The 26833-nt window shown below is 42.4% G+C and overlaps 1 protein-coding gene across 2 annotated transcripts in view; it reads right to left on the reverse strand.

The window, feature by feature from the left end:
- Ncapg2 (non-SMC condensin II complex subunit G2) overlaps positions 1-26833 on the reverse strand; it is a 76434-nt gene that overhangs the window by 31815 nt on the left and 17786 nt on the right. For both annotated transcript variants that reach the window (XM_008833059.3, XM_029563490.1), the window contains exons 7-18: positions 25628-25722; positions 23752-23821; positions 20748-20834; positions 18053-18145; positions 17510-17635; positions 16617-16796; positions 13075-13227; positions 10867-11089; positions 10560-10663; positions 6672-6845; positions 1999-2069; positions 47-200 (exon numbers count right to left, since the gene is read on the reverse strand). In XM_008833059.3, coding sequence (XP_008831281.1) covers positions 47-200; positions 1999-2069; positions 6672-6845; positions 10560-10663; positions 10867-11089; positions 13075-13227; positions 16617-16796; positions 17510-17635; positions 18053-18145; positions 20748-20834; positions 23752-23821; positions 25628-25722 — 1530 coding nt within the window. The remainder of the gene's footprint in view (positions 1-46; positions 201-1998; positions 2070-6671; positions 6846-10559; positions 10664-10866; positions 11090-13074; positions 13228-16616; positions 16797-17509; positions 17636-18052; positions 18146-20747; positions 20835-23751; positions 23822-25627; positions 25723-26833) is intronic.

Consider the following 26833-nt stretch of genomic DNA (forward strand, 5'->3'; position numbering starts at 1 on the left):
CACACACACACCCGGACACACACACACACACACACCCGGCCCCTACCTTGGCCTGAGGTGGTTCCACAGGCAGCCAGTCATCAATGAGTTCCAGAACACGCCCCACTTGCCCCCAGGAGCAGAGACAATCTAGCAGCGTGCAATAGCTCCTGCTTGTAACGTTCTCCTCCTGGTTTCTCAGGACAGAAATTACACCACAGCTGAGATCAAGTAGAGAAAACCATGTCAGCAGAAAGCCCTCACTTTCCCACAAAACCAAAAATCAGGAAGGGAACACAGGTCCTGCTCTTACATTGGCACTTGTGATACCGTGAAACCCCAAAGAGACTGCAAGCTGGAGGACATGCCTCATTCCTCAACCTCCCTGCATTCTGTGCCAGCTGTCAGACTCTAGGGCAAAGGTCCTAATTTACAACTTTAAAAAAAAAAAAAAAAGGGGGGGGGGGCAGAGGGAGGGAGAGGGGGCGAGGGAAAGAGAGGAAGAGAGAAAGAAGAGAGGGAAAGAGAGAGAGAGAAAGGCCTCGATCTCACAGACCCACCTGCCTCTACCTCCTGAGTGCTGGGATTGAAGGTGTGCACCACTATTCCCAGCTTGGTATTAATTTTTGCTAAGCATCAAAACACTGCATTTATGGGGGCCGGAGAGATGGTTTAGCGGTAAGAGCACTGACTGCTCCTGCAAAGGACCTGGGTTTGATTCCCAGCACCTACATGGTAGCTATGAACAATTCTTAACTCCAGTTCCAAAATCCAAAGCCCTCTTCTGACCTCCGGGCATTGCATGACACGGGTACACTTGCATACATGCAGGCAATTCACTCATACACATAAAATTTTAAAAATTAAAGAACAACAACAACAAAAAAAACCCACTGTGTTTAGGGACTGGCAAGATGGTTCAGTAGGTAAGGGTGTTTGTTGACAAACCTGCCAACTTGAGTTTAATACCTGGAACCCAAATGGTACAAGGAGAAAAATCAATGCTAGAAAGTTGTCCTCTGATCTCAACACCCATACCATGGCACACATACCCCATATACATAAACAAAGTAAATTTTAAAAACATAGCCGGGCGTGGTGGCACACGCCTTTAATCCCAGCACTTGGGAGGCAGAGGCACGCAGATCTCTGTGAGTTCAAGGCCAGCCTGGTCTACATAGTGAGTTCCAGGATAGCTGGAGATACAGGGAGACCCTGTCTCAAAAAGACCAAAAGAAAACCAAAACCAAAAAACATTTACTTTGCAGCTGGAGAGATGGCTCAGCCATCTTCCAGAAGACCTGGAGTTCAGTTCTCAGCACACATATGGTGGCTAAGAAACATCCCTAACTCCAGTTCCAGGGGATCTGATACCCTCTTCTGACCTCTGTAGGCACTGTACCCACAACATACACTTACATATGTTCAGGCAAAACACTTGTACACATTTTTGCATTTACTTTTTTCTAAGTATAAACATAAGAAAGGCATTTTTTTTACTCATAAGCAGAACTCTAGAGCTACATTGTCCAACAACAACAAAAAAAGTACCTGAGTAGAAGCTCAGTGATCAAAGGCATGCCAAGCATCTGCAAGGCCCTGAGTTTGTTCACCAGTCACACAAAAAAAGGTAGTATGGCAGCTATGCATGTATAAAGTAGAGAAAGAACTAGGTGTAAGGGATTTCAACAGCTTACTTAATCCTACTGAAAATGTCACTTTAATTTGCATTCAATATTTTATGTTCTTCCTTTCACATCAAGGCTCCAACTCCATGTGCATTTTGTACTCACAGTGAGCACACTCTGTTTTCAGAGTCATGTGTGGTCGGGAGTGATCACAGGCTCTAGAAGCTACACACCAGACACTAAAATATATGCTCAAATTCCTCATGGTCTCTCCTTAGCTGCTAAGCCCGGAGCCCACTGACATGGCATCTTTCCACACAGAAGGGAAGGCAGGAGAGGGGAATGGTGACATTCACCCAGTGGCAGCCGGTAACTGCTCTGTGGCCTGTACCTGAACACCGGGACAGCAGAGGCTGGCAGGAAGGACATCAGCATGAACAAGGGGATCTTGCAGCGTTCGTCCTGGAAACAAAAAGGAACACAAAGCGAACACAGGATTTGACACTGGGACGTTTTTCGTGGTAACTTATTCCCACAGTTGCTCACAAAGTGCTCCAGCAATTCTTCCAATGTCTAAGGATAAAATGAAACCCAATGGTACCCTCAGGTTTAAGGGTGAGATTACTACTGAATCAAATATCCTGACGTTTTTATAGCACCTTCCTACCGAGCAAATATTGACTACAGCTAACGTTCAGACAGTTACAGAGCTATGTCTACTTTAAAATGATTCTGATCAAAGGAAAAAGTTAATTACTTGGTATCCTGAATGTAACTTTTTTTTTTTTGGTCTTTTTGAGACAGGGTCTCCCTGTAGCCCCAGCTGTCCTGGAACTCCTATGTAGACCAGGCTGGCCTTGAACTCACAGAGATCCGCCTGCCTCTGCCTCTGCCTCCCGAGTGCTGGGATTAAAGGTGAATGTAACTTTTAAGAGGAGGCAATTATTCCGCCAACATCCTACAAACTGAAGCAGGCAATGTTAGGAATGTACACACTTTGGAGTTACAAAACTAAATCTAAGTCCAATCAGATCCTACAAACTAACAGCTGGTAAAACACACATGAAAGGAGCTGAACTCAGAGTCAGTTTCCTTCTCTCAAAATGCACAATGTTATTAAAGACTGGAAGAATAAAACCACAGAAAAACGAGCACACTGAAACCTAGAGCTTGTTAAGTGCAATAAACCGCAACTTTATTAATATTATTATTGCAACAATAAAGCCAACCGACCATATTTTAATTGCTCAGACTCCATCAAGAGCCCCACATAAGGGCTGGAGATGGCTCAGTGGTTAAAGTGCTTGTGGTACAAGCTTGAGGAATGGAGTTAGGATCCACAGAACACACATAAATGCCTGGTGGGTGTGTGGTCTGTCCATAATTCCAGCACCCAGAAGGTTGAGGCTGGGATTCCTGGAGCAAGCTAGCTAGCTAGACTAGTCATACTGGTGAGCCGTGGATTTAACTGAGATACCCTCCCTCAGTAAGGGTGGAGATTGTACTGGGCCTCCATACCCACCCACCCACATGTGCCTACCCAAACAAATATACACACACACAACACCACATTAAATTCTTGGCTGGAAAGAATGAGGTGATGGTGGATCCCAAATGAAAAAGAAATTTTCCTGAAAATAAACATAAAACAGAAAGAACAGTAAGTCTGATGTGCTCCTCACCTGCAATCATGTATTTTGGCTCCCTAGACCCCAGGAAAGAACTCTTTTCTGTTCTTTTCTCCCCTTTCCCTTTGTTTCCTCCCCTCCCCTCCCCTCTCCTCTCTCCTCTTTTCTTTCTTGAGACAGGATCTCCTTGTAGTCCTAGCTGGCCTAGAACTCACTGTGTACACCATCCTGTCCTTGAGCTGAAATCTGCCTGCCTCTGCTTCCCGAGTGCTCAGATTAAAGGCATGTGCCACCATGCCCACTATCAGACCAAAGCTTGTTAAGACTTAGTAAGTTCTAAAGGGAGGCGCCTTAAGACTCACGAAGTCCCTGAAACTGACCAGGTACACTTCCCTCCCCAAGGTTATATATATAAACAGTAAGAACTGCTAAGGTGGCAGAGTCCAGCAGAGGTGCCTGTATGTTGTGCAGTGAGCCACTCCCATGCTGGGGAGGATGTTCAGCGGTGTAGCTGCTACTGAGTCATCCTTGCATCTGTAAGTAACCCCTCACCTATACCCATGTTAGTAACCCAAATAAAACTCCACTGGCTCACCAGCTTGGATGCTGGTGAAATCCTTACTTTGATCTGTTATTGGCTCCCTAGCTGGGGTAGACAGACGTCTGCTCAGGTCTCCCGGGGAATAGTGTTAAGAAACTGTCCAGTATGGAGATATCTGAAGAATCACCAGAGGTGATTGATCACTGCCCTCCCAGACTCCATCAAGCTCACATACTGTTACTGGCAGCACAGAAGCATTCTGTGGGTTTCTGTCTTAGAGATTCTGAGATAATACAAGTTTCCCAGTCCAAGGTAACTGAGTTTTAAAATTTATGGGAAAATTTGGCTTTGTACTCATTTTAGAAGAAAGGCTCAGAAAAATCAAAGTGGTTCAGTTACAGCCACAGTTGGTAGAAAAGCTAAGGCTGGGGGCTGGAGTGATGGCTCAGCAGTTAAGAACACTGGCTGCTCTTGCAGAGGGTCTGGGTTCAATTCCCAGCACCCACATGGCAGCTAACAACTGTCAGTTCCAGGGAATCTGACACCCTCTTCTGACCTCCTTGGGCATTGCACAACATGGGTCCACTTACACACATGCAGGTAACAATACATCATATACATTAAAAAAAAAAAAAAAAGTTTAAAAAGCTAACGCTAAAACTGAAGAAGAAAAGGCTGGTTCATGAGACCTGTGATCTTTGTAATTAATAATACATTTACACTGATATGGTAAGACTTTTCCTAAAATTTGGTTTGAGATATTGCCATAGTTAGCTTCAGTTGTCAACTTGACATACCTTGGAAGGGGGAACCTCAACTGAAGTATTACCTCTATCAAAATGGTCTGTGGGCCTGTCTGTGGGAGCATTTTCTTAACTCCTAAAAGATATAGGAGGATCCAGCCTACTTCGGGCAGTACCATCCCTAGGCAGATGGGTTTGGGCTACATAAGAAAGGCAAAATGTGAGCCTAAAAGCAAGCCAGTAAGCAGTATTCCTCCATGGTCTCTGCCTCAGTTCCTGCCTCAAGCTCTTGCGCTGGCTGCCCTCAATGATGGACTATAAACTGAAAGCCAAATAAACCCTTCCCTCTCCAAATTGCTTCTGGTCATGGTGTTTATCTATCACAGCAACAGAAATCAAACTAGAACAGATATAAACTTTCTTCGGAAATGAATGATGAAGGAACAAGATGGTTTCTTCCATCCAAACGGAGCTCTCACACGGGGAGATGATGGTGGTTACCACACGAAGACTGGGATTGGGGGATATGTGGGTCAATGAATGTAAATTCTAACTAGGGAAGAGTAATTTTTTTTTTTTTTTTGGTCTTTTGGAGACAGGGTCTCCCTGTAGCCCCAGCTGGCCTGGAACTCATTAAGTAGACCAGGCTGTCCTTGAACTCACAGCGATCTGCCTGCCTCTGCCTCCTGAGTGCTGGGATAAAGGCATGCGCCACCATGCCCGGCTTGCAAAGAGTAATTTCTTTTCATGTATACTATTTTTACTTATTTTTATTTTATGTGTATGAGTGTTTTGCCTGCATGATGAAAGTACAGTAGGTATTTGCAGTGGCTGCAAAATCCAAAAGAAGGTGTCAGATCTTCTTGGAGCTAGAGTTACAGTGGAGTTACAGTCATCATGTGGGTGCTGGGAACCAAACGCAGGTCCTCTACAAGAGCTACAAGTACTCCTAAGCACTGAGCCAACTCTCCAGGCCCCAAGAAGTAATTTCAAGATATCTACTGTACAGTGTGGTAGCAACAGGTCATAGCCATGTACATATTCCTGAAAATCAAGAGCATCGAGAGTGATAGATAGGTGGGTAATCCATTTGTTAAGTAGCTCAATTTAACCATTCCACAAGTCACACACACTCTAAAACATCATGCTGAAGAATAGAATGTACACAATTTTTATCTGTCAATTAAAAATATCTTTATGTGCACGAGACCTGTGAATGCAGAGGAGAAAACACTGGAATGGGTCAGTGTGGATAGGGGAAGGGGATGGGACAGAAGAGGGCGTAGAGAGTTAACTAAAACCAGGGGTATACAAAAAGCCCTTTAGAAACTCACTACTTTGTAAGCTAATTAAGCGGCTGGAAAGATGGCTCGGCGGTTAAGAATACTGGCTGTTCTTGCAGAAGACCAAGGTTCAAATCCCAGCACTCACATGGCAGCTAATAACTGTTTGTGGTGGGTTGTCTTCCTCTATCACTCTTTACCTTATTTCTTTGTGACAGGGTTGCTCAATGAACCTGGAGTTCACCAATTCAACTAGAGTGGCTGGCCAGCAACTCCAGGGACCCTCCTATCTTCATCTACCCAACGCTGGGATTATAGGCATTTGCTGTGTGCTGCCATGTCCCCGCTTTTATGTGAGTTCTATGGCTCAAACTAAGGTATTTATGATTGGATTGCATAGCTGGCACTTTATCAACTAAGCCATCTCCCCAGCACCTAAAAATATCTTTTCTTTCTTTTGGGGCTACAGGGAGACCCTGTCTCAAAAAGACCAGAGGGGGGAAAAAAATGAAATCACATGTAACCCATCTGCCTTGATAACACAAAAACAACTCATGCTACAGAGTTATCTGCTTCTTCTGCACCTTCAGACACTTGAGATTTCCAGAAGACTGAATCTTCTTATCCATAACATCTTCTTCCCAACACTGCAAGTCAGATTAGTTCCCACACAATCTTTGACATCAGAAAGAAAAATTGGGTGCTCACACTGGACATTTTGCTCTGGATGCCAAGGATACAAAGCAGAGGGGAAGACACTAACTCTACTGTGAGGTAAGTGCCACTGCAACCTTCCTGCTCTGTACAGACATAATTTCTACTAAAGAGTAAACCAATGTCATTACAATGCAAGGGTGGCCCAGACTTACCTTGAATACCTTCAGATACTCTGGAAGTACAGATGCAAATTTGTTAATGGTATAAACTTTGGCCTCTGTATTACTTTCTAGACTTCTATGGATGCTCTTCCAGAGGATCACGATGATTTCTAGTAAACCTGCCATGGATGCAGTGTCGTTCACTGACAATGTTTTGTCTAGTACCTAAGACACAAATAATGTTACAGTGAAGAATCTCAGAATTACACACCCAAAACAGTGTAAAATGTGTAGCATCAAACTTTCATGTTGTAATATAACTTTATTCACAACTTTAGAACCTGTATTAGGAGGGTAAATATGTTTTCAAATCTCATCCAAGAAATAAATTCTAAATTAACTCTATATCCTTTAATGAAACAGACTATGTGGATCAAAGTGCTTCTAAAACCAGGAACTATTACTTTTCCCACATTTCCCAAGTCAACAGGAGTATAACCTACTAAAGAGACAATCACTGAGCACGTACGTTCCACACTAGCCTTCCTCAGCAGGCAGTGCAGCTAGACACCTTTCTGTGGACAGTGGAATACAACTCAAGCTGGTTAACGACTAATGATGATCAACAACCACGAAAATCATACGTTTCTTTTGTTTGTTACAAAACAAACTTCTTGAGTCCAGGCGTGGTGGTGCACACCTTTAATCCCAGCACTCGGGAGGCAGAGGCAGGCGGATCGCTGTGAGTTCAAGGCCAGCCTGGTCTACATAGGGAGTTCCAGGACAGCTGGGGCTACAGGGAGACCCTATCTCAAAAAGACCAAAAAAAACACCAAAAACAAAACAAACTTCTTTATATTTTCCTATTATGCTGGTAGTACACAATGATCCCATACCAGAAAGCTCCTTGCAAACCAGGCCTGCACACCGAAATCCCCCTCTCCAGAGCTGGTAGCCACACCTGACTGTGCCTTATGGCAGCACAACAGTGACTGGCTCTGCCCATGGAGCTCAGCAGACATACATAATTCCTGCAATCATTTCCTGAGTTGAGGAGGATGGCTCAGTCTTAACTACTCAAATGTGAGATCAGCAGAAAACTGAATGTGATTAATAAGAATACAAAGAAGTCATAAATGCACTTTCTCTATAGTCAGCCATCCCATCATGCATTAAATGCTTTGAGATGTGCTAAGACTAATCAAATTGACAAAGCAAACAATCTGCTAGTGGCTTAGATGCTACCAGAAGAATAATGTGACAAACTGATGACCAAAATTTTCATTGTGGACCAGGTGTGGTGGCACATGCCTTTAATCCCAGCACTCATGAGGCAGAGGCAGGCGGAGCCCTTTGAGTTCAAGGCCAGGCTGGTCTACATAGGGAGTTCCAGGCCAGCTGGGGCTACAGGGGGACCCTGTCTCAAAAAAAAAAACAACAAACATTTCATTTGGGCTTAGCCTTACTTTTTCCTGCTCCAGCTCTGTGAACAACAGAAGGGGCTTTATTGGAGCAGTCTGCATTTACAGTGAGTATTCTGATACATGATCGGCTTGTTCTGCCACCATAAGAAATGTAAATAGGTTTATTTAATTTTTTGAAATATTTTTATTTTACGTGTATGGGTGCTTTGCCTGCATGTATCTAAGTGCACCATGTATGTGCAGTGCCCACTGAGGCCAGAAAAGGGCATCAGGTCCCTTGAAACTGAGTTATAGTAGTTAATTGCCATGTTGGTGCTAAGAACCAAACCCAGGTTCCTATGCAAGAGCAGTATATACTCTTAACCACTAAACAATCTTTCCAGCCTCAGATTTATTTATCTTAAATTAAACCACAAAAGCTCAATAATTTAGCATAGTGACCTCATTAAAATTCATGAAACCTACATTTCCCCTCTAAGAATATTACTTGAAAAATGTGCTAGGATTCTAAGTAATAGTTCCTTAAATTCAAAGCCAACATTTTAACAGAGAACATCTTGTTTTTACTGGATGGCCACAAGAAAGGCTTAACAGGCCTCTTCAAAAACTTTATTTTTAGAACTGGGTGTGGTAGTACATACTTATAATCACAGCACTCAAGAGACAGAGGCAGGAGGATCATCACAAGTCCAATGAAAACATGATCTACACAGGGACTGCCAGGACAGCTAGGGCTACATAGTTAAGGCTCTCTAAAATAGCAACAAAAAAACCCTTCAGCCACACCTATGTTTTTAGCATACCTAGTCAACAAATTATATTTTTTCTATCGCAAGTTATAAACAATGTGGCTATACATTCCTAAACCTTTGTCAAACTAAAATGAAAATCTTTATGACAATTTATTAATTATTTTGCACAGGGTACAATGGAACTGTACATTTCTAATCCTTGTCTTTTCTAACAGTACAGAATTTGCCCCAAAAGTTTCCTCAGTAGTATCAAGCTATTAATAACAAGGCTAGAGAATTTCTCCAATATTTACAATTGTGGGAAGTCTCTCAACTACTATATTACCAAATACATGTTCATTTTGGGAAAATTATTTCTACTCCCAGTCTAAGGGTACAGAGGGCCATATACCCATAGCCAGTGGGCCACAACACCCACACCCACCTCTATCCATGCTCATTCCTTAATTCACATGCCAGGCTCACCTAGTAATCACAGCACAATCCCTACATGGTAGCCCAGCTAAGTTCCCTAAGAAGTACCCCAGAAAAGCTTCATAACCCTATATACAAGCAGGAAGAGCAGAAAAGGCCGAAGCACCACCAACCAGGCAGCTCTGAGCACAGGAGAAGCCAAAGTTCAGCCAAGGTGTGACAGTGAAAGCCACACTGCTCTGTACGTTCCTCTCCCTCACTGCACACCGGCTCCCTTGTGCTTCTCCAGCAGTTTCTACTAACCAATTTCAGCCCAGTATAGGAGCTAAGAGAAATGGACATCTACTCAAGGGAAGGGCTGTGGCCTGTCAAGATGTGATGAGAGGACACAATGAAATAACTGTGACACTTGTAGACAAGCCACTCCACAGGAAGAGGCGGAGTCTAAACACAGCAGTCTAGCAGCTCCAGGTGGGGCACAGAGTAGCGGTCGCCAGCCCACAACCTGGCCATATAGTGGGCACACTGGCATAGACTTTCATCAAAGAAAAACTAGTTTTGTCATTTTCTTCTACAGGGTAGCTTCCTAAATCTGGTTGGGTACTACAAAACAACTCCCAAAGTTTACTTTAGATACCCTCATCTTAAGAGTCTACATATAGCTGGGCATGGTGGTGCACGCCTTTAATCCCAGCACTTGGGAGGCAGAGGCAGGCGGATCTCTGTGAGTTCAAGGCCAGCCTGGTCAGCCTGGTCTACATAGTGAGTTCCAGGACAGCTGGGACTACAGGGAGACCCTGTCTCAAAAAGATTAAAAAAAAAAAAGTCCACATGTAAACTCAACATACTACTTGTAAGCAGTAAGTGTGCATAAAACCTAAACTGGTTTCTCATTTCAATATTACTTTGGGTTCTACAAAAAAGATTAACCAATTAAGATAATTGTACACAAAGGTTGCACCCAGAAGAGCAGCCACAAGACGTTTCTAGAATCAGTGGCTCTGAAAGGCACCAGTTCCATGTTCAGTATCTAGCTCAGCAGTGATACCCCATTGGGGGTCGGGGGTGGCAAGGAATCAAAGGACCCAGAGAGGTTCAGGACAAAGAATATGAGGCAAGGTGCCATCAGTAAGAGCAGTTTCTTTTGTACATTATCCAATCAGACTCTAAAAGTGAACTACAAAAGATATGTAGCAATTTTTTAAAAAGCATAATTTATGACCTTTCATAAACTACTTAACCATCCCTACTAAAGAAACAAGTAGGAAATAAAAACACCTTGAGAGCCACAGAAATGATACCAAGTTGCATTCTGCCTATCTCTAGTAGGAAGTGAGAGGGTCACTCACGCTGATGTTCTCCTTCTCGCACTCTTTGTGGGCTTCCTGGCGCTCTCGCAGAGCCCTTTGGATGCAGGCATTCAAGCAGTGGCGAATGATGTGAATGAGCTTTGCTAAAGTGGTTAAAATAACAATTACATGTTTCTTTTACAAAATAAACTTTCTAATAAGAAGATTATAATCTCAAATAGTGATGAGTATTACTTTAAGGACAATCATTAAGAAATGCAAAAAAGCATGCACTTGTGAAGAGTCTGTCATGTTCACTAAGGTCTAAGGGAGGGGCAACGGGTTGGGAAGCCGCAGAGATCCAGACCTATGTTGGTGCAGGCGGTGTGCTCATGGGCATACTGATAGAACTTCCTGGCAGCTGCACGATTCATCTGGATCAGTGTGACACAGCGCTCGCACCATACCTCCTCTGGCTGGTTCACAGGCAGGAAAGAATTGAAGATGAGGCTCACCAAGCGTCGAGACACAGATCGAGAATCCATTCCCAGGCGAACCAAAATGTCCTCCATGGGGCATATCTTCCAAAACTGGGAACGGGGACGGGACACACGGGACCAGAACAGAAGGAAATGATCAATGGTTCCTATAATCTTGAAAACTACTTAAATTTCCAGAACATAACCAAAGAACTAATTTTTATTTAAAGAAAACTCATTTTAAATGGCTATACTAGAATCTGACTTCTGTGAACAGAAATAAAGTCTACATTTTAAAGAAATGCCAATGACATGCAAAGTATAGTAAGAGGCTGTTGAGAAGATCAACTATAATCACTTAGAGACATGATTAACGTAAGAATGATAGCTCTGATTATCAAGTGAATTGTTTTTACATCTGTTAGAAACCTGTAATTGGCCCACTGATGTGATAATTTTTTGTGTTATAGTTGACATAAACAGTCTTGTTTATATCTCTTAGAAGCCCAAAGTATCCCTCTTGAACACCCAGGGACTGCTGGCCTGCTCCTTTTACAGTGAGCCATCTCCCTGTCAAACTCTGGAGTTCCCACAACCACATGTTCCTCAAGAGACAGACAATAGCACTGGCTGGTTTTCTTCTTGTGTCAGCTGGTTTCAAACTCACTGAGTAGCTAAAGATGATCTTGAACTGCTTCCACCTAGGATTACACACCTGCGTCACTATACCTGGTTTTATGAGGTGCTGGGTTTAACCCAGGGGTTCATGCATGTGAGGTAGGCATTCTACCAACTGAGCTACAGTCACAGTTCTAGCACAGGCCTATAACATCTGGACAACTCTCCAAAGGGCCCATTTCTGTCCTCAGCAACATGGACACACTTCTTGGTCAAAGGTGCCAGTCCAAATAGGTTATGTGTGAGTTCAAGACACAAGCTTTCATTCTGAATAGCACACTAGTAGATCTATGGATGACAACGCTCCCAATAATGGATATTTCTGAGGACACCCAGGCACAAAGTGTTATCATTTTCCCAAGCTAGTTTTGAACTTGCTCTATAGCTCAGGCCGGTATTAAATTTGCCATTTTCCTGTCTCAGTGGTAGAACACCTGCCTAGCATATATGAGGCCTGTATTCAACCCCAAACTGAACTGGAGCTGGGAACTAGAATTGTCAGTAGAGTGGCCCACACCTAAGGTACACATGTCAAGTTACAAATATTCTTTTTTTTTTTTTTTAAATATTTTAGCTAACAACTGTCCATAACTCTAGTCCCAGGGGATCCGACAGCCTCTTCTGTCCTCCGTGGGCACTGCACGACACAGGTGCACTTACCTACATGCAGGCAATATATATATACACATAAAATAAAAATAAAATTTTTTTAAAAAGTGGGTTTCTAACCAACCTCTCAAAGCAGTATTTAAGTGTTTACTAGGTGCTAAGTATTCGTAAAGCACAACAAATATTTCAATACTTTTCTATATAATAAAAAAATATAAGTGTGAGGGGCAAAATAGTTCAGCAAGTAAGCCTGAGGACTTGAGTTTGATCCTTAGGACTGACCAAGTAGAAGAAAAGAACCAACTCCCACAAGTTGTCCTCTGATCTCAACAATGGTACACACACAATAAATGTTAAAAAAAAAAAAAAAAAAAAAAGAAAGAAAAGTAATCGTTTATATTAATACTTTTCCAAAAGGAAACACGGGTTGATATTTCTAGAAACTTCAATAAAAAACACAAAATAAGCCAGACGTGGTGGCACACGCCTGTAGTCCCAGCACTTGGGAGGCAGAGGCAGGCGGATCTCTGTGAGTTCAAGGCCAGCCTGCTCTACATAGGGAGTTCCAAGACGGCTGGGGCCACAAGGAGACCGCTTCAAAAACACAAAAAGACAAAAAAAAAAAAAAAAAAAAAAAACAAAAAAAAAAAAAAAAAAAAAAAAACCCACAAAATAAAGTTGTGACAATCTGTCAAATTAGTTATCAAATGGTTAAAATGTGATTATGAAGGCTCTTAAGAGTAAAAACTAGACTTTCTGCTGGATGGAAATAAACACACCTCTGTACTCGGTGTGAAACCCCTACTTACCTTTGCAGCCCTCACAGCTTTGACTTTCAGCAGCAAGTCCACAAAAGCCACCCTCACTTTCTCTGAATTATCATGGATACTGTATCTGAGCGTTGGCAAAAGCTGTTCTAATAATGGATGACTCAGTTTATTATCCAAAATAATTGGCAGACACTACAAAACAAATAAACAAACAAAAAACCAAAAGAAAAGCATTTGAAAATTAGAACATGCCAATAAAAAGTTCAGGTAAAAAACATCCATTTGAGATGCTGAGGTTCCACCCTTGCCAGAAAACACCTTCCTGAAGTTTCACACCAAAGGCATGCTTTGGAGTTGGCAATATGGCTCAGTAGGTAAAGTGCTTGCCACCAAGCCTAATGACTAATGACCCGAGTTCAACCCTCAGGACTTACATGGTGGAAAGAATCAACTCTGGCCTCTACATGCACACCACATATGCACTATAGCACATATACCAACACCCATCCACATGCACACTCACACAAATACAAATAAATGTAATTTTTAAAAGGCTTGCTTTTAGTGAGTTAAGGTTATTTCAACAGCTAATGATGAGTCCATCCATTGTTTCATTTAAACAATGTTGAAGGAGTTAAAAGAAATCTTCAAGTTAGGTCTACTAGCACTTCCAGGACAAGGAAGGCTCAGGAGGCCTGAGAGTTCAAGATCAATATGCGTTACAAAGCAAGGCCTTGTCTCAAGGAAAAAAAAACCAACAACAAAAAAGGAAATACTCCGAGCTTTCTCTTAGCCAAATAGTGAAGTTTTAAGTGTTCTTAAAAGAAACAGCAAGAAGCCTTTCCAGACATGAGGCAAATGCCTTGTGACAGGTAAGAGAATACATCAGTTTAGGACCTGAGCCCCTACATACACACCCCCTAAGCTCTTCTACCTTTTTTCCAAGCTATAAAGGATACTTCTTCAATTTATTAGAAATATATACAGCATACCAAAAAGCCCACTTTAATGTGTAATGTATTTCAGACTTAAGTATGTGTAGCCCCTATTCTAAAACATCATGTCCAAGGGAGATGACTTGACTCATCTTGCCGTATCCCACTGCCATGACCACTCCATAGCCTCTTCCAGCCAGGCCACCCTAAGTCCCACCTCCCTAACTGTAGCACAGCATTCCTTTACCCCAGAGCCCACCTGTCTGCAAAGGGGACCACCTGACAGAGAGGCACTTCAATGTGATCTTTCAGGGGCTTTCTCAGATTAGAGGTAAGACACAGATAGAATACAGTAAGGACAGGGCTGTGAGATGATAGCTAGAGACCGGAGGAGAGGAAGTAAGGGCAGCAAGCAGGCCCCTTAGCAGAAGGCACTGCCATTTCACAAAGACAGGTGTAGAAAGGTACAAAACTCAGTGTCAGAGGACTGGGGGAGGGAGGCACTGTTATTAGCCACAACCCTGTCAAGGAATGAAGCGCCCCAGCTTCCTAAGGCAGTACACTCAGGGAAAGCCCCTGAAGGAAAAAGCCTCCTTCCAGCACACAGCATCTGCAGTCAAAGGGCTTTGCCTACAGTTTTTCCTGTGTTTCCCAGCTGTCATATATAACTTTCCCCTCCCTTTCCAGCTACAGCAGAGCAAACGAATTATAAAAGAACATCTACCAAGCATGGCAGTATGAGGACAGAGACCGTCTCTGAACATATCTGCTTCCAGAAGAGAAAGTCACTGGCTCTGTGCTCAGAGAAGCTGTGATCCAGAGCTTCTCAACAGTTCACTCTAGTGGTGTGAAAAAAGCCACTGAGCTCCTTGCTGTTGGTCCCTCTGGGAGCTTTATAAACTCCAATCCCAACACCTCTGAGAACTCAGCATCATGACCTGGACAGCCCTTTGTCCTGCTGCCACACCCACCCACTCTCACTTCATCACACGTCAGCAAAGAAAACAAACCAGTATGCTGCAAACCACCATCTAACATTCATGTATGTCATAGTTTTATAAGTCCTGTTTCCATGGGTCATAAACTTATGAAACTTAAGTCACTTAGGAAGTTAAATGTGAACTATTCTTAAACTCCTGGTGGTACTGGTGACAGGACAGTATAAAAAAGTCACTCAATAGCCAGGCGTGGTGGCGCATGCCTTTAATTCCAGCACTTGGGAGGCAGAGGCAGGCAGATCTCTGCGAGTTCAAGGCCAGCCTGGTCTACATAGTGAGTTCCAGGACAGCTGGGGCTACAGGGAGACCCTGTCTCAAAAAGACGCCCCCCCCCAAAAAGTCACTCAAATCAGGTACAGTAGTATACCCCTTTAATCCCAGCACTCAGGAGGCAGAGGCAGGGGAATCTCCATGGGATCAAGGCCAACCTGGTCTACACAGCAAGTTTCAAGTCAGCTGGGGCTACAGAGTCAGCACGGTCTCAAAAAAAAAGCCCCAAAACAAAACAAAGTAAAACATCACTCAAGTAAATTCAAATACATTCCACGGTTCTGGGCAGTGTTTAAAGTATAATCCCTGGGGCTGGAGAGACGAGATGGCTCAGTGGTTAAGAGCACTGGTTGCTCTTGCAGAGAACCTGGGTTCAATACTCAGCACCCACATGGAAGCTAATAACCGTCCATTACTTCAGTTTCAGGGGATCAGATGCCCTCTTCTGACCTCTGTGAGCATTGCACAACATGGGTGCACTTACATACATGTAGGCAATACATACTAGTACACATAAAGATAATTTTTTTTTTTAATAACAAAATAAAGTATCCCTATGCAAGAACTTTTACATACTGGTCACATGTAAAGATGGCCCAGAGATGAACGAAGGAGACAAAGGTTCAGCCCTGGACACTGGGGTGGTTTGTTATCTCAGTGAAGAAGCAACACGGAGGCCAATCTCACTGATGCAGGCAAGAAACTTCAACACATTCACCAGTTCCAGACACCTCTAGAGTCAAATGGCACTTGGCAAGCCCAACCAACTAGAACCAGCCACAAGCCCCACACAAGAGCCAGGCTTCATCCCTTTGTGTGTACCTGAAAACAGTGAACTCAGTTTGGTTGTACAGTCATCATACTTCTCTAAAACATTCCACAAAGGCAAAAAAAAAAAAAAAAAAAAAAAGAATTCCATAGTGCTCGTACAATGTACCCAATCAGTACTGTTAGTACTGTGTCAAGCAGGCACTCTGTGTAGGAAACTTTTTTCTTTGAGAAAGCATCTATGCATCTCAGGTAAGCCTCAAACTCTCATCCTCTTGCCTCAGCCTCTTGAGTACTGCTGGTATTACAGGCCTGCCTGTGCTACTGCACCTGGCTAGAAAACACTTTTAATCTGGGTTTTAAGCCTTACTTTGGAACCAAAGTATCAATAGCTGTTCCATGGTATTATTTAGAAATAATGGCAAGAAATAAAATCTGTACACATTTGACATGGCACATTTTTGTTCTAAACATTACCTCCACTGAGAGGGGCAATAAGTGATTTTCTAGGTTTTTTTTTTTCCCTGCTCTGTATTTCCTACAAAAGTCTCTGTAGTTCTATGAAACGATTCTATAATTTAAAAATGTTGTGTACCTTTAAAAACCTCACCTTAAAGACAGAACAACGAACATCAGCCGAGCTTGTATCAAATGCCAGCTCCCCCGTGACTTTCTTTAGGAGGTCAACAAGAATGGTGGGGGGCATCATTTCCCAGTATTTACAGGTTATTTTACAAACACCAAGGATGCCTGTGGAACGGACCATCGGGTAAGGATCTTCTAAAAGGCTCTAAAAGTAGGAGGGGGAAAAAGGCTTACAAATCTTAAATCATTATTTGTATTGTACATTAACACTCTGGAAATTTACAGCTTAGTAAGATACTTAAAATGTTACAGAAATATTGGCCACATAGTCTTCAGTGTCCTAGGTATCTGAAGAGGGCTGATTCTAGGACGGCCAACCCAGGATACCACAATCTGAAAGTGCTCAGTCCCTTCATATCAGCCCATGTCTTCCATCACTTCAGGGCAACTTGTATAATATCAATACCACATAAAAGCTACATGAGTAGCTATTCTACTATATTGTTTAGGGAATAACGCCAAGAAATAACATTGGTACATGTTCAATATAGGCACATTTTTGTTTTGAGTATTTTCAATATGTAGATGTCTCAGATGAAGACAGTAAGAGCAATGACTTGCTAGTCACAAAGCTGTAGAGTTAGAAAGGTAGAGTCAAGCCGGTAGGTCAAAGTAATAACACATCTCCACTGAGGACAAGGCATGCACACACAAAACCCTGAAAGCTACCTATGGTGATAAATGGGACACTGCAAAAGTATTAACAAGGAAAGGAAGGAATACTGTGGACCCATGCTTCTTCAGACATGGGGAGAATGGGCACTCCTCTGCTGGATGGCACTGCTGGAAGTGTGGACCCTGTAGCTACAAGGCATGCAGGCTAGCAAGCAAGGAGTGCCCACCATAGCAAATACATACATACAGTTCTTCAAACTGCTTCTGAATTTCACTGTCCATTTCGGTGGCAAGGAAGTTTGGATCTCTAACAGGAAATGCTTCAACAAACAACAGCGCAGCATTGGACCGAACTTCAGAATTTCTGGCCTATAAAAATAAGACTACTTTAGAATTCCAGAGACCCCCATCTGAAAAAAAAAGGGAAAAAATTTATTTATATATTATGTGTATGAGTGTTTCGCCTCCGTGGATATAATGCATTGTGTGCATGCAATGCCCACAGAGGCCAGACGGTGGCATTGGATCCTCTGGAACTGGAGTTATGGACAGCTGTTAGCCACCATATGGGTGTTGGGAAATGAACCAGGGTCTTCTGCAAGAGCGACCAGTGTTCTTACCTCTCTAAGCCACCTCTCCAGCCCAAAAGGAAGAAAACTGTTACCAAATTCTACAGAATACTGTCTCTGGTCTTATTTTCACTGCCTTGGTATGTTTCTGAATCAGCATGCCCTCCATTCAAAGCATGTTACATCCTGCCCTTGGAAACAATGTTTAAAATGTTACCTTCAGTCCTCTCCACAGGATGGGCTTATATAACCTATACAGCATCTCTTCCACTCCCTGGCGGACTTTCAGCTGGTGAAAGTAACTCAGCACCTAAAGGCCAAAGAAAAAGAAGGTTATGTTGTTCTTCTAAAAAAGCATGAATCCAGGGACTGGAGAGATGGCTAAGTGGTTAAGAACACTTGCTGTTCTTCCCGAGGACCAAGGTTTGGTTTCCAGCACACACACGGCAGCTAACAATTGTCTGTTAACTCTGGTTTCAGAGGAATCCAACACCCTCTCTGGCCTCTGTGGGCACTGCACATACACTGTGCACTTACATACATGCAGGCAACACACACACACACACACACACACACACACACAAAATAAGAATAAAAATAAAAAAGTATGAATCACACATTGTGGTGTGCCCCTCAGGAGGCTGAGGGAAGAGGATGGTGAGTTTGAGGTCAGCCTAAGCTACATGAGAGTCTATCTTTTTTGATGTTGTTGGCTTTACTTAACCATTTAAAATTTTATACATTCTTAATATAATGTTTTTATTAATTCTTTGAGAGTTTCATACAATATATTTTTATTGAATTTTTGCAAATGTTATACAATATCTTGACCACATTTAAGACCCCCTCCCCTATCTGCACCACTTTTAGACACCCCACACCTGATTTCATGTACTCCATCATATATGTTAAGGCCTATTGAGCAAAGTTTGTGTCCCCAAACGTCCTATGGTGTGGATCCATCCCTTGGAGTCTGGTTACCCTATCTAGCATCACACCCTTAAAGACCAACTCCCCCTCTCCCAGTGGTCATCAGCTGCCAACAGTTCCTCAGTTAGGGTTGCGGCTTCTTCCCCACTTCTATCCTGAGTTTTTGTCTGGCTTCAGATTGCATGGGTCTTGTGTGTGCTGTTACTATTGCTGAGAGTTCATAGGACTGACTTCCCAGCTGTCTGGAAAACTGTTTCTTTATGAATATTCTATCCTTTAAAAACAAACAACAAACAAAAACAGAGACAGGACAAAGAATTGTTTTGCCCTGTGCCAGCCACTATCAGGACACTTAGAACACTATCTGGCAAAACCTACAAAGACACAGGACAACCCTGAGCACAGCAAATCACAAGAAAGCAATCAAGGCTAAAATAAAGATCACTCTAATACAGCATGGATTCTAATTTCCACCATAAAAGCCAGGCAACAGTGGTGCATGCCTGCTGCCCCAGCTATTTGAGGGTAAAGCAGAAGAAAGCCTGAGCCCAGGAGTTCTAGGTCATCTGGACAATTCAACAAGACCCAGTCTCAAAAAACAATAAATATAAAACTAAAATTCCTATTAGCCTATCAAGCACCACATAACCTCCATAAAGCTATTGCTTAAACCTGACTTTCAGGGGCACGTGTAAAGGACTCTGCTTCAGTGCTCCTTCATGACTCCAAAATGCTCAATTACCTTAAGCACTGGCTCTGCCAGCTCTCTTCTGTCCACTTATTTTTTAATTTTTTTATTTATTTTTTATTTTATAAGTGTAATAATCTCAATTAAGCTTGTGCTGTGAAGGACACTGAGTAGAAGCGTGTTCATTCTGAAGTGTTAATACAGAAAGTAGAAAGGGTTAGAGAGATGGCTCAGAGGCTAAAGAGCACTGGCACTGGCTGCTCTTGCAGAGGACCAAGGTTCAAATCCCAGCACCCACATGGCAGTTAACAACTGTCTGTAACTCCAGCTCCATGGGATCTGATGCCTTCTTCTGTCCCCCTCAGGCATTGCATGACACGGATATATTTACATACATGCAGGCATAACACTCATATGCACAAAATACTTTTTTTTTTTTTGTCTTTTTGAAGCAGGGTCTCCCTGTAGCCGCAGCTGTCCTGGAACTCGCTATGTAGACCAGGCTGGCCTCGAATTCACAGAGCTCTGCCTGCCTCTGCCTTCCAAGTGCTGGGTAAAAATAATTTTTTTTTTTAAAAAAAAGGAAAACACATACTAAACAGACCACAAACAGCCCATACTCTAGTGAACTCATGTCACCTTCAACCTGAAAAACCTAAAGCAATGCAGGGCATGGTAGCACACACCTTTAATCCCCAGCACTAGGGGAGGCAAAGGTAGGCTAGTCTCTCTGAGTTCAAGGTCAGCCTGGTTTACATAGCTAGTTCCAGGCCAGCTGGAGGTTCAGGGAGACCTTGTCTCAAAAAGACCAAAAAAAAAAAAAAACAAAAACAAAAACTAAAGCTCATGGATGGTCTTCTGATTGTTTATTCTCTTTTTTTAATTTTTAAGACAAGGTCTCACTGTCTCCCAGACTGACCTCTAACTCATGATCTTCCTCCTCAGCCTCTCAGTGGTTGTGTGGTTTTATCTTTGTGCTCAATATTATGTTTTGGTATCAATGGTGTTGTCACTTCACAGAAGGCCTTAACAGCTTCAGAGATACATGCCACAGTGCTTAAAGCACAGTCCCAGCTGTCTTAACGACAGTATACCTTTTCTTTCTTCATTGCAGTATTGGTAACAAACAAAACTGCCAGACATCAAATATCAAAGTTCTGAGAAACCCTCCTGGAGGAGTAAAAACATAGCTTAAATTTAAATTAAGCCAAAACAATTTTCTAAAAACAAAAGGAATAAAATCATGATGTCAACAATTTACTCACAACTGATAGATTAGAGGTGCCTCACTCACCTCTCGCACTTTGGAGTGTACTGGAGACCTCCTTGGAAGGTGAATGCCATGGAACATGAAGTCCTGGATGCAGTTGTTTTCAATGGTCTAAAACAGGAAAAACAGTAGCAGAAACTTGGGCCATATACTGATGGGCAGTATGGTAGGGGGAGATCTGGGTAGAGAATCTGATCTGTTACTATCATTCAGGAGACAAACCATGGGCCCTTCTGTGACAGCTTACTGTACTCCATGCTTCTCACTATTCTTTTAATTTCCATATACAAAGAGAACACTTGGCTGTTTCTACCTCATCTGATGAAACAGTGACTCTGACAGCAAGGCAAACTTCCCACTATCACCAGAAGCCAGCTCAATCAGGCAAAGTTCAGAGACTGGGAGAAAGGAGTGTGCACAGCCAAAGAGACCCCAAATAAGTAGTCCTGACCCAGATAATGTTCACAAGCATGAACCTGTATCAAGAGCCTTTCCAGAAACACAATGGAATACCTTTACAGTGGAGGTGGGTCTTTGGGGGCTACAGCTGATAAAGGTTGGGGCAGAAGTGTGTGAGAAATTTCTTGAGCACCCACACTGCTGAAGAGCCTCAGGGTGGAATAAGAGAGGAAAAGTCAGGCCCAGCAGACCGCAGGTTACCTCCATCCCAGGGACCTGGGACGTCCCAGGGCTTTAGGGAAGGACACAGCAGGCTTGTTATCAGTACTATCCTGAAAACAAGTCATTCATGTATCTCTGAATGTGGGGGTAGCATGCTGTATGACAGGTGATGGGAGTTACACCACATGACCTAGGAGTTACCTATGGGCAAACTGTAACTATCAGAATGATATTCTATTCTATTCTACAGGACAACTTTCCTGGATCCCCAACATATCAACAGCTTAGACTTAAAGAGAGCAACAAGCAAAGCCATGAGAACAAAATTTTTGGATACTGATTCAAAAAATATTTTTAAAAAAACTGAGGGCTAGAGATAGCTTGATGTTAAAAGCACTGGCTCCTCTTCCAGAAGTCCTGAGTTCAGTTTCCAGCATCAACATGCCAGTTAACAGTCCAGGGGAATCCAGTGCCGCTTCTAGACACTGCACGTTTGCACGTACGTGGTACACTTTCATACATGATATAGGTAGGCAAAACACTCACACACAAAAAAATAAAAATAAATACAAAATATTTCTTAATTGAAATAAAAGTTGTACATATCATCTAATTAACTTAAAAAAAAATTAAGGACTTAAAGAGTTGGTGTGATGGTTCAGCAGATAAGGGCACTTGCTGCCATGCCTGACAACTTGAATTCACTATCCAGGAGCCACAGGGTAGGAAAGAACTGACCCCTGCAAACTATCCACTGACCTCCAAGTGTGCCATGACACACATGTACCCACAAATATATACATATACAAATAAAAAGAAAAAAAATAGATATGGACTTAAAACCAGGTATGATGGCAAATACCTGTAAGTACTTGGGAGGCTGAGGCAGGAGGATTATGAGTTCAAGACCAACCTCAGCTACACAGTAAGACCCAGTCTCCAAAAAAACCAACTACATTAATGCTTAATAATGCCCTGGTTTTGTTCCTTTGCCCAAAAGATTACACACTCTAAAACTAGGTTAAAAGTTAACCAAAGAGGAATATAGTAACTTTTTTTTTTTTTCCCAGAAGTAGAAGTCAATGGTAAATCCAGGTGAGACCAAGCAAATAGCCAGAAGAGCAACGTGGACAGAAACAAACTGCAAACACCACTGACTCCACTCCACTTGCCCTATGGCACCCTCCCCACCTCCATGAGTCACTGCAGCTCTCCAAAGACAAGAGTAAGGACAGAGGACAGCTCACCAAGGACACATCTGGATTTACATTTTTACTCTTCTGTTGAAGACATAGAATCAGAGACATACAGGTAGCAAATAATTGAATTATGTCCAAAAGGGCCTCTTGGATATTTAACAGAGATTGTAATTATTTTTTAATATTTTATTTATTATTTTTATGTGTATGCATGTATTGCCTGCATGTAGGTTAAGTGCATCCGTGTCTTGCAATGCCTGCAGAGAACAGAAGAGACTGTCGGATCCCCTGGAACTGGAGTTACGGACAGCTGTTAGCTGCCATGTGGGTGCTGGGATTCGAACCCAGGTCTTCTGCAGGAACAGTTGGTGTTCTTACCCGCTGAGCCATCTCTCCGGCCCCCCAGGGATTGTAATTATAAAGACTGTCTGCATGTGTAGTGTAGTTCTCAAAGGCTAACCCTAACCGCCAGGCAGGCATGGTGGTGCACGCCTTTAATCCCTGCAAGAGGTAGGCGGATCTCTGTGAGTTCAAGGCCAGCCTGGTCTACATAGTGAGTTCCAGGTCAGTAGGGGCTACAGGGAGACCCTGTCTCAAAAGAAACCCCCCCCCCAAAAAAAGCCTAACCATAATCAAAACGTCTCTAAATTCTTAACATAACTGAGAGGTACCCAAGAGTCCACAACAGCACCACCCACAGAAACAGAATGCAAGCACAAACTGAACTTTACACTTTCAAATAGCCACATTATAACCAGAAAAAGAAACAAGTCAAAATACTTTAATATTATATCTTGTTTAGCCCAGTATATGCAACCCACTACCATCTCAATGGACTATCAATATTGTTAGAAAGCAGCATCGAAATGTTTCATGTTCTTCAGACAGTATCTGAAGCATGGCATGTAACTCTTTCACTTGACACATCTTCCTTTGCGTGGCCACTCTCCAAGAACCCAATAACCCAGGGGGGTGGACGGTATAGGCCCAGCGATGACAGAGTAAGGAGCAAAACCTTTACTTCATTCATGCTGCACACCCAGTAAAGCCGTATCTGAGGCTGAGGCCCAACATGTGGGACACAATGAGTCAAAACTGTCACATTTCTGTCACAGTGCCACTACTTGTAGACCAGGTACAAGTTTCAAACAGCCCTCCTCAGTTCTTTAGTAACTAGAATACAGTAATATTTAATAAAAGGAAAATACCTCCAATACTTGCCCAGAAGCCTTTTTCCAAGCTCTGAAATAAATTTCTGCAATGTGTACCATCAAAGACCTATTTTTTTAAAAAAAGATGTTTAACACATTTAGAGAATTATAGCTTTACCATATATCACTTCAATTTCTCTACTGCCCTAGGAAGAGTTCCGTATATCATCTGAGATGTTACCTACCTGCAGTAGAAAGATGACAGGATTGGGGAAAGGGGTTTGGAGTGGAGACCCCTCCTCAGTAAAGGCTTCCCTAAGAACATTAACACTTCCTGTGACACTGTTTCAACACAGATCCAGACCTAAGTTCTAAAGTCAAAAAACTTTAAATATGGGCTGGCAAGATGGCTCAGCAGGTAAAGGTGCTTGCTGCCAAGCCCAATGACCCAAGTTGGAGCCCTGCAACCCACATGGTGGTAGGACAGAACTCCTACAAGTTGTTCTCATGTCCACATACATATATACATTCACACACAATGAATAAAGTCATTAAGTAAAAAAAAGTTTAAGGGTTGGAGAGATGGCTCAGTGGTTTTAAGACGGCATACTGCTATTCCAGAGGACCTGAATCCAGATCCCAGCACCCATGTTAGGCAGCTCACAACCATCTATAACTCCAGGTCCAGAGGATCCAACACCCTTGCTGGCCTCCAACAGATACCTACCTGTACTCAGGTGCATAAACCTATACAAAGAAACATACACACACACAATTTTTAAAAATTTAAAAACTAACTTTAAATGTATTTTTGGCTTAGAGTCATTCTGGACTTTCACAAGTACTAATTACTTACATACTGGAAAACTTAGACTAAACCAAGAGTTTTGCACTCAAGACTTCCAGGATCAAATCCTCACTCACTGTTTATGCAGCTGCGTGGCACTAATGAATTTAGTAACTGCAGCTCACCTCAGAGCTGTGAGGAATGACTTAAAAATACAGAGGAAGTACTCAGAACAGCACCTAAGTAGATGCACATACTTGAATGGCAGCTCTGACTGTTGAGTAAAGAAGAACACAAGACTATAACTCCACATTCTAGCTGCTCCAGCTTACACCACAGAGCCCCTTCCAAGTCACAGTTAAGCCTACATTCAACTAGACAGTGTACTCTCTATCCCAAATGTCACCCAAATGCTAACAAGATGGGCTCTGCTGGGAGGGAAAGCTGTAACTGGCATAATACTCTTGACTAAAAAACTACCTCTGCCTGTTGTTCTAGCTACTCCAGAGACTGAGGTGGGAGGATCACTGAGTCCAAGAATTGGAGATCATGGGGCTAGAGAGATGGCTCAGCAGTTAGCAAAGAGCACTGACTGAAATTTCAGAGGACCTGACTTGGATTCCCAGCACTACATGGCAGCTGACCACTATGTGTAACTCCAATTCCAGGGTATCCAACTCCTTCGGGCCTCTGCAGGCTTCACACAACATGGGTGCACTTACACACAGACAAAACACACATACACATAAAATAAAAATAAATTTTTTTAAAAGAATTGAAGATTATCCTAGGCAACACACAGCATCTTGAGAACTATCACAAGTTAAAATCTTAATTTCAATAGTCATTACTGGAAAAATGATTTCTTATATGAGGAAAATAACTACCTAATGATACAGTAGTACATCAGGATACAATTTTTTAAGCTTCTAGTATGTTAGTATAACCAAGGTACACACTTGCAATTCTAGCACTTGGAAGGCTGAAGCAGTAAGATTACCATGTCATCCTAGGCCAAACACCTGCGCTATGGGCGGAGCAAGACTATCTCAACACATGCACGCACACACATACTTTTTTAGTCAAACAGAATCTTTCAAAATCAGATTAAGACAGCCCAAATTTTTAATTACCTTTAATACTTACTTTTGTAATCCTGGTAATTGATTTTTAATGGTTCCATGGATCATTTTAATAAAGTTTATGTTCCAACTAAAGAGAAAACTAAGAAACCTTCTTCCCTATAAATAAAAAAAAAAAAAAAATCAAGGTAAGATAAACATGGTGGCACACTCCTGTAATCCCAAATACTTGGGAAGCTGAGACAGAAGATGACAAATTTGAAGTCAGCCTTGGAAACACATAACAAAACCGAAACTAAATGAAACATTTCTAATTAATAACAAATATTTGGATGTTTAATACATTCAAAGTCAGCTATTCCTAAAAAAGGAGTCCATGTCATCATCATTTGGCACTCCACACAGGGGTTGAGCTGCGGAAATGCTGCAGATGGCACTTCTATCAGTAAGGGCCCATGGGGCCACAGGCGCTCTCCCTTGGATGGAGTAGCAGCTTTACTGAGCTGCTCCTCTGTCCTCAAGAAGCTCAGAGGCAGAGACATGCAGATCTTGACAATGGGCCCATAAACATTTCATACTGATTATCACTAATAGTGTATAAACCAAAATCAAAGAATGCCTAAGATCTAGCATTTAAGATGGGAATGGAACACCCATCAGTACACACCACCTTTTATAAATGAGAACATTAAAACTCAGATGGATAGGAAGCTAGATGCTTGCCAGCTACAATTTTTAAATACAGAGCTTCAAGTCATAAAAGGCATTAATCACATGATTATGATATGATTTTATGTGCATGATATTAGACACACAAATCTGAAAGGAAAGAATGCATTTAATGTATTTGGAGTACCCAAATACATTGCCCAAGAACTACCCCAGAGACAGCACCATGGTCTCTTCTCTGCTCACCGGCTGTCTGCCCCCACACTGCAGGCTTTGGGGTCTTAAATATAACACACCCCTTGATACAAACGATGCACCCCTGACTGTAACAGTATTCACTGGAGGTAACGTCAGTAGTTAAGAAGATGCATATGGCTTACCCAAAATGACTAAAGGGTGACCTGACCAAATTAGTGACTGATTAAGAAACTAAGTATAAACCAGGCATGGTGGTCTTTAATCCTAGCACTGAGGAGGCAGAGGCAGATAGATCACTGTTAGTTCTAGACCAGCCTGGTCTATATAGCAAGTTCCAGGCCAGCCAGGGCTACATGTGAAACCCTATCTCAAAAAAAAAAAAAAAAAAAAAAAAAAAAAAAAA

The sequence above is a fragment of the Nannospalax galili genome, unplaced genomic scaffold, assembly GCF_000622305.1.
Source record: "Nannospalax galili isolate Female #2095 unplaced genomic scaffold, S.galili_v1.0 scaffold516, whole genome shotgun sequence".
NCBI classification, from domain to species: domain Eukaryota; kingdom Metazoa; phylum Chordata; class Mammalia; order Rodentia; family Spalacidae; genus Nannospalax; species Nannospalax galili.